This window comes from Electrona antarctica (assembly GCF_951216825.1).
Source record: "Electrona antarctica genome assembly, chromosome: 22".
Taxonomy (NCBI): Eukaryota; Metazoa; Chordata; class Actinopteri; order Myctophiformes; family Myctophidae; genus Electrona; species Electrona antarctica.
In genome coordinates, this window is record NC_136805.1 from 20,168,941 (window position 1) to 20,184,886 (window position 15,946).

General features: G+C 43.0%; 1 protein-coding gene across 1 annotated transcript in view; it reads left to right on the forward strand.

The window, feature by feature from the left end:
- Window positions 1-13,971, forward strand: part of LOC306915019 (1-phosphatidylinositol 4,5-bisphosphate phosphodiesterase delta-3-A-like) — a gene marked incomplete at both ends in the record, with an annotated part of 27,245 nt that extends 13,274 nt beyond the window's left edge. The window contains 12 exons of the mRNA XM_079492265.1: window positions 349-478; window positions 773-998; window positions 3,113-3,314; window positions 4,402-4,546; window positions 4,848-5,000; window positions 9,076-9,219; window positions 9,927-10,083; window positions 10,359-10,475; window positions 11,303-11,481; window positions 12,378-12,513; window positions 13,282-13,431; window positions 13,760-13,971. Of these exons, the coding sequence (XP_079348391.1) occupies window positions 349-478; window positions 773-998; window positions 3,113-3,314; window positions 4,402-4,546; window positions 4,848-5,000; window positions 9,076-9,219; window positions 9,927-10,083; window positions 10,359-10,475; window positions 11,303-11,481; window positions 12,378-12,513; window positions 13,282-13,431; window positions 13,760-13,971 (1,951 nt within the window). The remainder of the gene's footprint in view (window positions 1-348; window positions 479-772; window positions 999-3,112; window positions 3,315-4,401; window positions 4,547-4,847; window positions 5,001-9,075; window positions 9,220-9,926; window positions 10,084-10,358; window positions 10,476-11,302; window positions 11,482-12,377; window positions 12,514-13,281; window positions 13,432-13,759) is intronic.
- Between the last annotated feature and the right edge of the window lie 1,975 nt (window positions 13,972-15,946).

Consider the following 15,946-nt stretch of genomic DNA (forward strand, 5'->3'; position numbering starts at 1 on the left):
TTGTCCTTTTCTTTTTGCTGAGGTTTGCGTGATCTGCGCAAAAGGACAGTTAACCCATTTTGGGCGGGAACCCCTTTTGGTGTTTTAAACATTGTTATAATTTAGCTATTGAAAAATAGCAGATCTACAAGCTCATAGCGCGCCACCGAGTGGCGCGCTACGAGCTTGTAGGTCTGCTATTTTTGAAAAATCGTGAAAATATTTATTTCAGAAAACTGGAGGATTTAGAAGGATTTTTTTTTTAATTTTGAGGCCAGGCCTAAATGGGTCAAATGATAAGGGACAATATCGGTGGCACCCAACTGTAGCTGCCATCTCTAAGTGTTCTGTCCTTGACTGCATGTCTACCTGGATCCATGCCTACCTGAGCCGAGCTGATGAGAACCACGACGGTAAGATGAGCTACGAGGAGGTGCAGACACTGCTGCAGATGATCAATATCGACCTGAGTGATCAGTACGCACGCAACCTCTTCCAGGTGGGTGTAGGCACGCACGCACGCACGCACGCACGCACGCGCGCACGCACGCACGCACGCACGCACGCACGCACGCACGCACGCACGCACGCACGCACGCACGCACGCACGCACGCACACACATGCGCATCATGACGCATGCATGCACACGCACACACTTAATCGGCTAAAATAAATAGGTTGCCAAAATGTACATACTGTAGTGTAGAGAGGATAGAACCCTGTATAGTTTAGTTTATTAACCTTCACAATACTTGTGTGATTTACTGCAATGCCGTTTTTCCACCACTGCAGAAGTGTGACCGTTCGGCAGACGGCCGTCTGGACCACGGGGAGATCGAGCTGTTCTGCAGGGAGCTGATGCGGAGACCCGAGCTGGACGCTGTGTTCGCGCGTTACTCTGCCAACAGCTGTGTCCTGTCCACCACCGACCTGAGGGACTTCCTGAAGGACCAGGGTGAAGACGCCTCGCTGGTCCACGCGCAGAGCCTCATCCTCAGCTACGAGCTCAACGAATGGGGTACGACGTCGTCGATGCATCATAACACACACACACACACACACACACACACACACACACACACACACACAGACTGCTGAGGATGTATGCGTGTGTGTTTGTGTGTTTGTGTGTGTGTGTGTGTGCGCGTGCGTGCGTGCGTGCGTGCGTGCGTGCGTGCGTGCGTGCGTGCGTGCGTGTGCACACGTGTGTGCTCGCATACATGCATACTGTATGTACAGTAAGTGCATGTACAGTAAGTGCATGTGTGCATGGGCAGCGTGTTTTATTCCAGGCTGAATTTGCAAGTATAGTCTGATAGCCGCTGGGAACAAACTGTTGTGAAAGTGCTACCAGTTTGTTCTGATGCTCCCTGGTCAGTGGTATCTTAGCTGTTGATACATTCCATCTCATTCATTTTAATTCACAGAAGTTCCAGAGGGGAGCTAGCTTTCTTTCTGAAAGCTAGGATCAGTCCCTTGGTCTTGAGGATGTTGCCTGTAGTGTAGTGCGACTAATAGTGTCCATTGAAACAGGATTGTTTCCCTTGAAAGTTTATGGGGGACAAGCTGTCATGAGGGAAAGATTCTACGGCTGAGGCAGCAGCCCTGGGGGGGTGCTGATGTTCAGTGCTGTTGCTGATATTCCCACCCTACCCACCTGAGGTCTTTCCATTCAAAAACATCTAAAATACAGTTGCAGGTGGGAGTGGGCACTGGGCAGCCCCACAACTGCCAGTTGTGTGACGGCCCTGGCCCTATGCCGGCAGCCTTGGTGTCCACCTGGCCCTATGCCGGCAGCCTTGGTGTCCACCTGGCCCAACCCTTTTTTGTCTGTTTTGTGTTTCACCTTTATATACTCACACAGCACATTCCACACAACCCGCACACTGCAGACACAACTGCATGATTGCTGACAAGTTCACACTGACAAGTTCACATTCGAGTTAAATAAACGTTTGACTCACGTGTGGTCTCCCTTCCTATGTATTCCTAGCCTTGCGTAGCCAGACAATATCACACTGCTCTGCCTATGCATTGCAAAGGCAGATAAATCTGGCTATGTGAGGCTAATGGTATTCCCCTGCATTCAAGTTCTGAAAAAAATCATGACAAGAAGAACTAACAGTTCAAATTGCAATTACAATCATTTACAATTTAGGCATGCATTTACAGTAGCAGGGGCTCTCTTAATCCAGAGCGATTTACAGTAAGCAAGGGCAACACAAGGTAATACATGAAATGCATAGAAATAGTCATCCAGGATTATAAGTAAACCAAGAACCGATCATCAGTCTAACAGTAGAATATCCAAACAAAGACAATAATCTGTACATCGAAACTATAAGCACTATAGGATGCCAGGCTGGTCAACAATGACCTGGCATCTGTCTGTCTACAAAACATGCTATCTTTTTCAACAATGTATTTATTTTCCTTTTTTACACACAAATGACAATACAAAATACAAAAAAAACAACAACAATGAACAGTACAAGACAATTACTGATATAAAGAAAGCAAAACAACAATAACAAAAAACAAACAAACAAAAGAAAACAACAACAACAGCACTACTCCTCTTCAGCTCCATCCATTAAATGTGACAAATTATTGTTCTTTATGTATCTTATAAAACGGCCCCTTCCAGGTCAATGCTATCACTCTCTTAGCTTGTAAAATACATATATCTATAAACATTTGTTCATTACGCTTTATCTTGTGTCCCTCCGGATATAGACCGAGCAGGAAGAACTTTGGTTCTGGTACAATATTTATTGACAAAATCTTCTGTATTTCAATTTTGGACAGGACCATAGACAGTGGAACAATGTGCCTCTATCTTCACCGCATCTGGTGCATACATCTGGAATATTACAATTATCCTTATTAAGTTTAACTGGTGTGATGTACACTCTCATAAGCCAATTGTATTGTAGAAGTTTTAGACGAGTATTCCCAGTCTGGGATTGAGCTTGTGCACAACAAAACATGCTATCTAAATTACATTTTTAGCATTTGCATAAGCCTGCAAGGTTGTCAAGTGCTACAATTATCACTTGGATTAGATTTTCTTTTTTACTACTTGTCTCTCCTCCTTTGTTGACTGATGTGTGTGTCTCTGGCCCAGTGCAGCCCAGAAGAACCAGTTCATGACGGCCAACGGCTTCACCATATACATGCTGTCCAAGGAGAACTGTGTGTTTGACCCGGACCATAGCAGAGTCTTCCAGGACATGAGCCACCCACTGTCTCATTACTTTATCTGCTCTTCTCACAACACCTACCTCACCAAGGACCAGCTCACTGGAGACAGCAGCATTGAGCCTTACATCAGGTACCAATGGACCAGGGCATCAAGGTGCTCTTGAGAATGGGAGGGGACTACTGTCCAATGGGATGGGACTACTGTCCAATGGGATGGGACTACTGTCCAATGTCCTTTAACCCATTTAGGCCAGACGTCGAAATAAAAAAAACGTTCGCTCTGAAAGAATATATACCTATTCAAAGATTTGTGCCGCATTTTTACGATTTTTCAAAAATAGCAGATCTACAAGCTCATAGCGTGCCACCGAGTGGCACGCTATGAGCTTGTAGATCTGCTATTTTTCAATAGCTAAAGTATAACAGAATGCTTGAAACACCAAAAGGGGTTCCCGCCCAAAATGGGTTAAATTCAGGTCTTACTATAGGCTACTTGTGAGAACAAGCATAATAGAATTTTACAAATAGACATTGACCATATTCCTGGTCCTGGCATGGATCTCTATACTGGTCAAGTGACAGTTTGACAAAATAAACCAAATCTATTTTGAGAAACCATTGCTTAACTACTGTGCTGCGGCAACTACAATTATGTGGCAGTGAAGTGGTTGTGGACTGGTGCCTACTGTACCGTCAATTTCAAAACATTGTTTTGCTCAACATGTTTTACATGTTTTTGGTTTTGTTTGTGGGGGCACAGATGTTTGGGTCACGGTCACATGATGGGTCAAAATATGTTTTGGCCATATGTGACCCTGGTGAGGAGGGTCACATCCATTTTGTTCTCAGTTTGACTACAATGACAATTTATGTTAAAATTACCTTTTTGTGACCTTTGAACTTGGCCAAGTTACCCCCAAAATGTAATCAGATACGGTCTCTAAGGAAAAGCAACGGTTAAAGATAGTTGCGTTTTTCCGTCGGGTTTCCGAAAAAAAATGTGACATAAAGATCTATAAGGGTCCATTTGGTTACCAACTTTCCATCATTTAGCTGGAAAGTTGGAACCTCCTCAAGAACCACTGGTCTCGTGGTCTCCGGACCACTGGTTGAGAACCACTGGTGTATAGGATAACAACACCCCCCCATCCCAAATGGATACAGTATGCAGTAGAGCAGTTTGTACACTAACACTGTTCCCGTCCTGTCTCTGTCAGAGCTCTGAACCACGGCTGTCGTTGTGTGGAGCTGGACTGTTGGGACGGAGACCGAGGCGAGCCGGTCATCTATCATGGACACACACTGACCTCTAAAGTGCCCTTTGTGGAAGTCATTCAGGTTATCAATGAGTACGCCTTCAAGGTGAGGGCAGCTATTGAGTGGATTCAACAGCGCTTGTTTCAGTACAGTACATGTGTAGAAACTACCACTTTCGCACAGAGACTTTGCAAGAACCTACTGTATTAATTATGAAGACAAAAACATTAGTTAGCCACTTAGAACCTGGCATCCCTAGCTTGGGCATGTCATATCCCGACACACTGTGAGCTTGTATATCGGCTATTTTTGACCATTTTTTACCCAATTTCACCAAGGCTTAAGTTGTTAACATAGCTACTTGTGTGATGATGCCAGCACCCATCTGTGCCCCCTCACCTCCCAGGCGTCTCCCTACCCTCTGATCCTGTCCCTGGAGAACCACTGCTCCATTGAGCAGCAGACAGTCATGGCCCGCCACCTGCGCTCCATCCTGGGAGACAAGCTGCTGACCAAGCCCCTCAACGGACTGCAGCCAGACTGCCTGCCCTCTCCGGAGGTAAGGAGCATTGGATCCCTGGTTACTTAGACCGGTGGTTCTTTTGAACAACCTCAGAGTTACGGACAAACGTCGGACATATAATGGTCCATGTGAAGTTGCCCGAACGGCTCCAAGAAGTCTTTATTTTTCCCCAAAACTCCTAAGTTTTCACCAAAGTCCAGACAATTGTTCAGTGCAATAATCCTCAATAACAAACTAGATTACAGGCAACAAAATAAAGGACAAAAAGATAAATAAATACTTGGGCAACACTCCTTAACAAAACCCAAACAGGATGAGAACTCTCTTCAGGCTGTACCTTGATCACACAAGGCCCTGTAGCTCTCCCTCAGGGATGTTATCTGTGTCAAAGCCCACATCCATGCCCACATCCGTCTTCTTCTTCTTTTTGTTGTTTAACGGCGGTTGGCATCCAGAGTTTGGAGCATTACCGCCACCTTCTGACCCAAATTATGGATCAAACTTAAACTATAACTGCCATATCAAAACACGACTAAAATAAAAAGTTAATGTCCACCCATTGTGATCCCACCCCATCCCCTATTCCATTCAGTTACTCAGACCCTCAGGCACTGAGAAATCCTCCCTCAGCACACCGTCCAGATCTTCCCCAGTGACATCCACCACACTCAAGAATCTTCTGGCTGCTTCCAGCACCATCTTTATTCTTTCCGACTTGCTTGAGATTTCGACAGCACAGTTTATCACCATTGCTTTAAAAGCCAGGAACCGGGTCTTATCCATACAAATGCAGATGCCATCACATCCGTCTGTCCCTGCAGCCTCCCTTAATCCATTGAGACCTGGAACGCATCCATGTCACGTTAGCGTTTAACCACATTAACCATTAAATAGGAGTGGATCCTACCACAGGAAACAATCAATTAGAAGCCCTTCTTCTCAATACATACTTTCAATATAAATACTTCCATAAATAACGCCTTGCATGACAGTAACCTATACATTCCTAAATAATGCGTTAAGTATAAATTAGCATGAAACTCAATGACAATTACTCAAAGCATAAGAAACACCCCTCACCTGCACAGCACTTGGCCCATTCCTAATCAAGGGAATTTCCACCAGCAGTGCAGGGGAGACAACTAACAAATCAGTGAACATACACCCTGGGCATGACCTACGCTGAAAAGACTATCAGCGGAAGTGGCGGAAGTGTTGCGTGTAAGATAACTACGTCACGCGGTGCGGCTGTGTTTACTAGTCCCCACCGAAACAAGGAAATGACGTTGATGCTTTACAAATCAGTTCACATTCTCCGCGAATGAAACAAGTGTTGTGATTGGTCGGGAAAATATCGTATCCGGGGGAAATACATCTGATGGATGTTCCGGAGGATACGTCCGCCGATAGCTTCTTTGCCTTACGTTGTGACCAGGCTCTTCTTTTCGCAGTTAAGTGAGCCTGGGACCGAGGCTAGTGAACATACAGTTTAACACACTAGTTTAAAACATTAGTCCTTGCATGTTGTAGAAAGCAGTTTGATGCATATGTATGTAGGGCACGGGTTGCCCCGTGACAGTCCATTTAGAACCCCCTCAACAAACCCTGAGGGTACCTGGACACCACTTTGGGAACCACTGACAGACTGTTAACAATATGACCTGGGTATGCTACAGTCACATTGTGTGTCTGGGTAGCCTCAGGCGTGAGGGATAGTACAATATGACCTGGGTATGCTACAGTCACATTGTGTGTCTGGGTAGCCTCAGGCGTGAGGGATAGTACAATATGACCTGGGTATGCTACAGTCACATTGTGTGTCTGGGTAGCCTCAGGCGTGAGGGATAGTACAATATGACCTGGGTATGCTACAGTCACATTGTGTGTCTGGGTAGCCTCAGGCGTGAGGGATAGTACAATATGACCTGGGTATGCTACAGTCACATTGTGTGTCTGGGTAGCCTCAGGCGTGAGGGATAGTACAATCTGGCGAGCCTTCCCCGCTGCACACTTTTATTTGTATTATTATTATTCACAAAATGTTAAGTGGGCACATCATTTGTATTATTATTCACAAAAGTAGGCACACATGTCAAACTGCCTAACAGGCAGTAAGAGAATCTCTGTTGTTATCTGCAAAACATGAGCCAGCCCACCATGGTTACTTTGACTATAATATATTCACACAGTAAAATCCAAGTTTTAATTAGACGTGTTATTACATTGAATTAACACTAAGGATTTACTGTGCATTATTAAACTTTTATTTTCTATATTGTAATTCAGAATAAGAGAGATCACATCACTAGGTGAGGTGTAATGCAATATTTTGCCGTGTGGTTCTGGGAGCTTGTTTCCAGGAGACGGTGAGTTTGGACAAGGTTAAAAATAGCTGATGACTCACAGGCTGTGAGAATTTCAATCTGGTGTGTCTATTTCACATCCAGAGGTTTCCCCCTAGGAGACTGGAGATGCAGCCATCTAGTTCTGAAGCATTTGCAAACAATTGCAAATGCTGTTAGTTGGGAGTATATTATGTAAAGGAGATGACAGACTGTTTGTGTTGGAGAGGACTTCTGGGGACCATCTGCTCTTCAGTGTCCCACTTATTCCAAATTTAGCCCATAATCGCAACCTATGGTCTGTGCGTGGGTATGTGTGTAGGTGTGTGTGTTAGTGTGTGTGTGCGTGTGTGCGTGCGTGCGTGCGTGCGTGTGTTTGTTACTTGCCCCAGTAACCACAATCCCTTGAGGTCACTGCATAATATTTTCTATCATGCATTTGCATTTGCTCAGGTTTGTGTGTCTACCCTTCTGCAGCTAATATTGCATACTACTGGGCCAAACATTGCCATATTACTCTGAATCTCAAACTTGACGTGTGTGTCTCATATGACCATATGAAGAGGTGTGCCCCCGCCAAATGGCAATTTAATTGGACGAACAGTTTCCATGAACCAAAAATTACAAATATTTGTTTGACCACGGTTCTGCGGAGAGGGAATGTATGCATCGGCTTCCCTGATTGGCCTACCCGACCCGTCGAATTCTGGATTGGATTTCCCCCCTCCCTTAAAACATGAACATCAGGTATTATGATTATACTAGGAGGATGACTTTTTTCAAAAAAGTGCACAGAATGTGTTAAAATTATGTTTTTTTTATGTGGCCACACCCACCAGTTCATTAAGTATACCTGGTTTTCACAATTAGCACCACCCACCTGAACTTTTAGCGGAATTCTCTGTCAATTAATGTACTTTGTCGATATGAAACTGTCTCGCTGAAAATCAACTTGAGCCGGTTGCTAGGCAACGCCTTCGTCACACCCAGCACAAGGAAATGTGTGCGCGCATTCCATAGGGTTAAAAGTAGAATCTTCTTTGGCTGTTATCTCTGAAACTACGAGCGATGTCCGTGTTGAACATCCTCCATCCGATGTTAGGATCTGATTTGTAATTTTACATTGCATCGCTCCCAACATTTCTGGCGAAAGATAAACATTGTGAGCTACTGCTAGCACAAGCCTTCTTACAATGGAGGTCTGTGAGCGAGGAACCCGGATGTGAAAACATGGTAATCTTCCATATTCTGGCTGCCGCAGCTAACTACCCACTGTCGACCACCCTGTGGAAGTCGACTTGTTAAGTCGACATCACAGCTGTGGGGAGGGGCTGATTTTAGTGTGTCACTAAATGAAGCAGTGTATTTCGATTGGGCCTTTTGACTACAAAGGCTTTCAGCTTTCAGGAAGAAAACGAAAATACACAGGGAAGACATATTTCATATTTGTATATTAGAACCACAACCTGGGGGTTTATTAGAGCAATGATAACTCCATAGACTCATACAAAACAGAAGAAGTAACTAAACTATGGCACCCCATCCTAAAGCGATGGTGCGAGGCAAACCTCCATGCTTAGCACACATGAAACAACGGGCACTTGACTTATAGCGCCGAGGCACGGAATATGGGTATTCGGACAATGTTCAACATCGGGTAGGCTGTTATTATCACAGCATCATCCAAATATATTACATTGGTGTGTGTGTGTGTGTGCATGTGTGTGCGTGCGTGTGCGTGCATGTGTTTGCGCATTATGTGTGTCCAGGACCTAAAGGGGAAGATCCTGGTGAAAGCAAAGAAGGAGCGAGTGCCAGAGGAGGAGAGTTCCTCTAGCTCCTCAGACAGTTCCTCGGATGAGGAGAGCAGCCGAGCCGAAAGCAAACCCAGGACTAAGACAGCCAGCACAAAGGTAGGCAGGATACCCTAGCCATAGTTACTGTACTGCAGTGCATGGTTCTCATTCTCAAACGTTTTAATTTCACAGACCCCCAGTTTGATAGGCCATGGACCCCCGTAAGAGTGTACTATCATTCATTTAACTGGAGAGTCAGACCCATTTAGAACCCTCAAGGACCCTTGGGTGTCCCCGGACGGTACATTGAACCAGTGATTAGAGTATGCACTAGCAAAGGGAAACTGCGGATAGTATAAGTAACAACATTAATACAGTAGCAGATGCTACTGTATTACTGCATGGACAATAATCCTTTGCATTTTCATGCAAAGTAGCAAATAGATAGTTCTTCAGCCACAGACCCTCAAAATATTCTGTGCCAGGGTCCTCATAAGAGAAGATTTGTGTTAAACATGTTCAGGTTTATTTCCAAATTTTGACAATTAGAAAAAGGCAAAAAGAAAAAAAGATTTTTCATAGTTGTTTCACTATTCTCAAAAATAACCGATCTACAAGTTCACACCATGTTGGTTGTGAGCTTGTGGATTGGCTATTTTCGAATAACCAAAGCAGAGGCGTTAAAGGGGTTAAACTGATTCTGATGATAATACTGTATAATTTGTTGGACCCCAATTTGAGCACCACAGGTATAGGGTTTAATTGATCCTTTCTCTAAATGGATGGTTGTTTTATAAATGTGTATGTGTTGTGTACCTCCCCAGCAACCATGTGTGTCTAAACTGAGTGCAGAGCTGTCAGATCTGGTAGTGTACACGCGCAGTGTTCCATTCAAAGACTTTGAGCACGCCGCCAGGAAGCCTGCCACCAACATGTCTTCCTTCTCTGAGAGCGAGGCTCTTAAACACATCAAAGAGAATGGTATGGTGTGTGTGTGTGTGTGTGTGTGTGTGTGTGTGTGTGTGTGTGTGTGTGTGTGTGTGTGTGTGTGTGTGTGTGTGTGTGTGTGTGTGTGTGTGTGTGTGTGCGCGAGAGATGGGGAGACTTATGAGTATGAGGGAAAGAGTGAATACAAATAGACATACAATTAAACATGTTTATGGTTCTTTCCCCGTGTACAAAGTTAGCCATTTAAACGTCCCATCTCTAGTGGGAATGTAAACAATTTAAGGCCTTCCCTCCATTTCCCACTCCAGGGGTGCATTTTGTGCGTCACAACAGCCACCAGTTGAGCAGGATCTACCCCTCTGGCCAGCGCCTGCAGTCCTCCAACTACAACCCTCAGGAGATGTGGAACGGAGGCTGCCAGATTGGTGAGAGTTCACTGAGACAATGCCAAGACAAATGTGTGTTTCACATACAGTATAGCATCCTCACAATCTTAACCACTAAAGCCAGATTTGATTTTAGACAAGTTTCTTGTTTACAATCATTAACACTAGCATTCAGGGGGCAAAACCGCTTTGAATCAGAGATAAATAGCTTAACCCATTGAGATGAGATTCTACAAATGTCTTCTAAATCATGACAGTTTTCTTAAAATCCTATGTTTTTATATCAGTGGTTCTCAAACTATAACTATATTACATTTCTCTTTTAGCCCATAAAAACAAATGCGGACAAAGTTGATTCTGACAGTAATTGGTACATCAAGTAGATTTTCTTTTAACTTCCTATTGTTTTTGATATTTTGTATTAGAACCTGGACTGGATCTGCGGATCTGGATCTTCAACTAGTAAAATCAACTCTTTATTTATATATTTTTCTCTCTCTCTCTCTCTCTCTCTCTCTCTCTCTCTCTCTCTCTCTCTCTCTCTATATATATATATATATATATATATATATATATAGAGAGAGAGAGAGAGAGAGAGAGAGAGAGAGAGAGAGAATACCACCATACCAGTACTGCAGGGTATGGTGGTATTCTACATGGTCAGAATTAGCTAAAAGAGAGCCTAAAGAGTGGTTTTGCTGTGGGGAGCATATTTTGAATGATCAATCTCTAATCAATGGAGCAATTATTTTTTATTTCTTGCCCACCTTTGGACTGGAGTTACAGCATGGCAACTTGGCAACGACCCAAATCTCTACTAAAGTGTCCTTAACCTTTAAAGCTCATTATGGTCATTCTTGCTCCAGTGGCACTGAACTTCCAGACGCCTGGTGAGCAGATGGACCTGAATCAGGGGCGGTTCCTGCCCAATGGGCTAAGTGGTTATGTCCTCAAACCTCCCTTCATGTGCCATCCTAACACCAAGTTCCACCCAGAGAATGTTGGTGGAGGGCCCGGCCACAAGCCTGTCATGCTCACCATACGGGTAAGACAATTGCACCTAGGAATAAAGATGGATGCATGGATGGATGGATGCATAGATAGATGGATGGATGGATGGATGGATGGATGGATGGATGGATGGATGGATGGATGGATGGATGCATAGATAGATGGATGGATGGATGGATGGATGGATGGATGGATGGATGGATGGATGGATGGATGGATGGATGCATAGATGGATGGATGGATGGAGAGATGGATAGATTTAAACCTTTTTGCTTTATCCAAAATGTACCAAATCGTGACACCACTATATGGTATTGAACCGAACTATGAATTTGGGAACCGTTACAGCCCTAACAATTACAAATAGATAGATGACACACTAGAACCTAGATGACAGTATCAACTGTATCATTGATGTTATTCCTAATTTGTAGCATATAGTTGCTTTCTTAGCACATACATTAGCTGCTCACTGTGTTGACTAGGGTTTATACTGCTTACTCTGATCTTTCACTTTACCATAGGACAAGGGTCTTCAACAGGGACTCTTAAAGAGATACTTAAAGGGGTCCGCCAGATCTTTGTATTATAGGGACTTTTTTTGTTTTTACATTAACCACTGGAACCCTCGCATCCATATTCTGGGGGGAACATTTAGCCAAAATATCAGATCTACATGCAGTATGGATATAGCTTGTAGATCGGCTATTTTCGACGAAGAGGTTTGGTGTATAGGAAAAAAAGAGCACAACCGAGCCAATGGTCAAGTTTACAAAGTATTGAGGGTTTTAAGTTGTTAAATGTCTGAAAACACACATTTATCATGAACCGCAATATGTAATGGGGGTCGGCCTGAAAAAATGTTGACGACCCCTGCCATAGGATATAACATGGTGTGGTCATCATGTTGAATTATTGCTCTTGTCCCAGGTGATCTCAGCCCAGCAGCTGCCCAAGCCAGAGTGGGACAAGCCCAGCTCCATTGTGGACCCTCAGGTGTGGGTGGAAACACATGGTGCCCCCATAGACAACAACAAGAAGAAAACCCAACGCATTGATAACAATGGTAAACACTAAACACCCATTCTGCTGTCATAACTTTGATGCTCTGATCATGTTCATTTAATAGATTTAATGTTATTGCACAACCGTGATCCTCCTCGTTCTGTTGCTGGTTTTCTACCTTACCAATAAGTTAATTCCATCACCTACAGTATCACACTGATAACTTCATAAGACAGCTTGTTCCACTAGCTGTCTAATCAGGGACTAATGAATCGTAAATGTAAGATGAAGTACTTTGACTGAAAGCCATCACTGTGACAAAATGCAGAACGCACTACCTCATCAAACACCAATCTGATGAAAATGCACAGTTGGGCATGTGGGTAATGTCTGCTGACTCGTCCAACTGGAGCAACTTTACCAACCAGCTTTGTGAAAACAGACTGTCATCTTGCTGGCTGCAGAAATCTTTTAATGATTAGATGATTCTTTCCATTCGAAATGGATATGACTTGGCCCAAACTGACCCAAAATTGGCCCTTCGTCTCATCTCATTAGCTGTGGTTTGGTAGTAGTAGTAGTAGTAGCAGCCTATAGTCCTAAACAAGGAAGGACCATTGATATGCAGCCAGGGACATTCCTGTGTTCATTCACGCTGAACCACTCCTCTGATATGCTATATTGGGTTTCACTTTCAAACCAGCAAACCTGGGTGTGATTTGTCAACATACAATATGAATGGATTGTTTTTTGTTTAGGTTCAAATTGCTCCACCATCAACCAAAAAGATCAACCTGTCGATCATAAACGCCTGGTTGCTGTGTTTCAGGCTTTAACCCTCGGTGGGACTGCACCTTTAACTTTACCATCCATGTCCCTGATCTGGCCCTGGTGCGCTTTATGGTGGAGGACCATGACTACACCTCCAGGAATGACTTCCTCGGGCAGTACACCTTGCCCTTCACAAGCATACGTACAGGTGTGTGAAGCTAATGTCAAAGATGGAGTGCCGTGATCTTTGTATTTTTTTCCAGTTTGTCATGTGTTTATGAGGTGACAGTACTTCATTAGACCCCTTGGTCTTGGTGTGGTTGTTATGTGCAATAATGTATTTTTTTTGTATTTAGGGTTTCCTACTGGAGACTGAAACCTTGAAAAAAAATCTTCTTCCTTAATAATAATACCTGGTTTTAGGGTGGAAAGAAATCACGGCATTCCATCTTTAAGGAAATCCCATACACTGCAATTTAAGATGTTATGAACGGCAAATGCTCTCCATCCTGACCTTTTCCATCTAACATCCCCAGGTTACCGTCATGTTCGTCTGCTTAAAGTTGACGGCTCCAGTTTGTCCCCCGCCTCTCTGTTCATCCATGTCAAGGTTGCACCCTGTGAAAGCAGCCCGTCCAAGAAGTCGGCCAAATCACCAGCCATGTCACCTGTCTGTCAGTCAGCGGCCAGGTCCCCTATCCAGTCAGGAGCCAGGTCCCCAGCCAAATGTGCGTCCAAGAGGCCCTGATACCACATACTCCCTCCATGTAAAGGAGTTTAACTGACTGGTTTCACTCAGATATACATATCTTTTCTTCAGCTGTGTAATACGCATGTCTTCTTCACAAAGCTGTCTCTCCTGCATGGGAAAAATCTCCTTGGCGTCGGAGATATAAGGCTTCTGGACTGGTAGGGTTACACCCTATTTTTACCTCCACCTCTCATAGAAATCTGTCCAGCACTGCTGGACTGATGGTAGAGGACGTTTAGGATATCCGGGGCGGCCAAGACTTCCTCTACCATGCGTCGGTCATCGTTTACAATCCGATTAGCACCTTGAGGAGTAAGAATGGATTTCAGAGACCACATATTCGACTGGATTGTTTTCAGAAGTATCCAGTTTTTGAAGCCTGAGTTCAAGTCCGTTGCTCTCCCCAGGTTGGCGGAGGGTGTGTAGAGCCCAGGATCACATTAGATAATTGACACAGGGGTGAAAAATTGGTTACAAAATCGTGGGATAAAAATTATATATATAACAAAAAAAAAAGTATCCAGTTTACACCCAGTTAAAAGGTTATAGCCATGCATGGGTTTTGAGCATGTTTCCACCTCTTTTGCTCTCCACACAGACTGTTTACCTGGATGCTAACCGTGTGTCACCAAAGCCTGCTCAATCCTGAATGATTGGTCAATTCTGTTTGATACACATACTGTATATTATGCAGGTTTATAGGGATGAAACGATATTTGTCTAGTAATTTATTTTACATTTTACCAGGTACTGATCATTTTTTAGTTTTTACACATTGTCAATTCATCTTGACTCTTAGAGCAGGACTCATAGAACTGTAGTTAAGATTAGCTAGCCCAGCTGTGATCGTGTTAATGTGACATGTTCTGGTGCTAAGGGTGTCTTTTACATTTTCAGCACTTACAATTCCAACCCTATAGCCTTAGACACCTTCCATTTCAGGAGGAGTTAAAAGCTCTGTTGTTAACTACAATGTTTTTAATAGCATAATGTCTGCAATTTGATATTTTTTACATTTTATTATGTAGTATCAAACATCAGTGACATCAGTCTATTATTAAACTGTACTAGGTATGCATGCATACACATACATACTGACATTGGCATCAGATATCACACTAATACAGGGTCTGTCAGAGTATTTTGACTATTTAAAAAAAGATATTCTGACAGCCCTACTCTGCCCTATCCCCTAGCCCTATCCCTACTCTGTGCCCTAATATCCAGCTGTCTGGTTTGAATTGTAGGCTACTCACAGTATAGAAGGAACCTTGAAGGGAAACACAAAGTGAAGGCAAACATATCCAGCAATTTGGGTTTTTTTAACCGTCCATTACAAAAGAAATGTCACTGTTCAATGGAATTATTTTACATTATTTTACATTCTTGTACTGTAGATTAAGGAATAAAACATTCATTATAGGGTAGTTTTATTATTGTATAATATTGGCTCTGCGGTGAGTACGTTTTAGATATCCATAACTAATTATATTGTATATATTTGTATTGGTTGTCAGTCAAATCAGAACCACATATCTGATATAATATTTTAGCCATTTATAGTTTTGTATTTGTAAAATGATTTCTGTAGTTCATGTATTACTGTAGCAATATGATGATATGCACTAAATAGATATTTTGCCTTATAGCAGATATAATATACAAATGCTATGCTCAGTATAGTAGCAATAGTTTGTTGTTATGATGCTCCATGTCATTTATGTTCAACAGTGTACTGTGCAAGGAAGGATAACTTGAAGACAATCTTGAATTTCATAGTTTTATTTTATTGTTTGAATATACAGTATGTCCCAAAGATATTGAAAATGTATTTTCAATATCTGTACTGTATCAGTACTACAGTAGGCCTACTATAGTACTGTATCAGTACTACAGTACTATAGTAGTGTATTTTCATTTTTGAGATCTTTGGTTTTTATACAGGATTTTACTAAACATTTTTATTTTATTT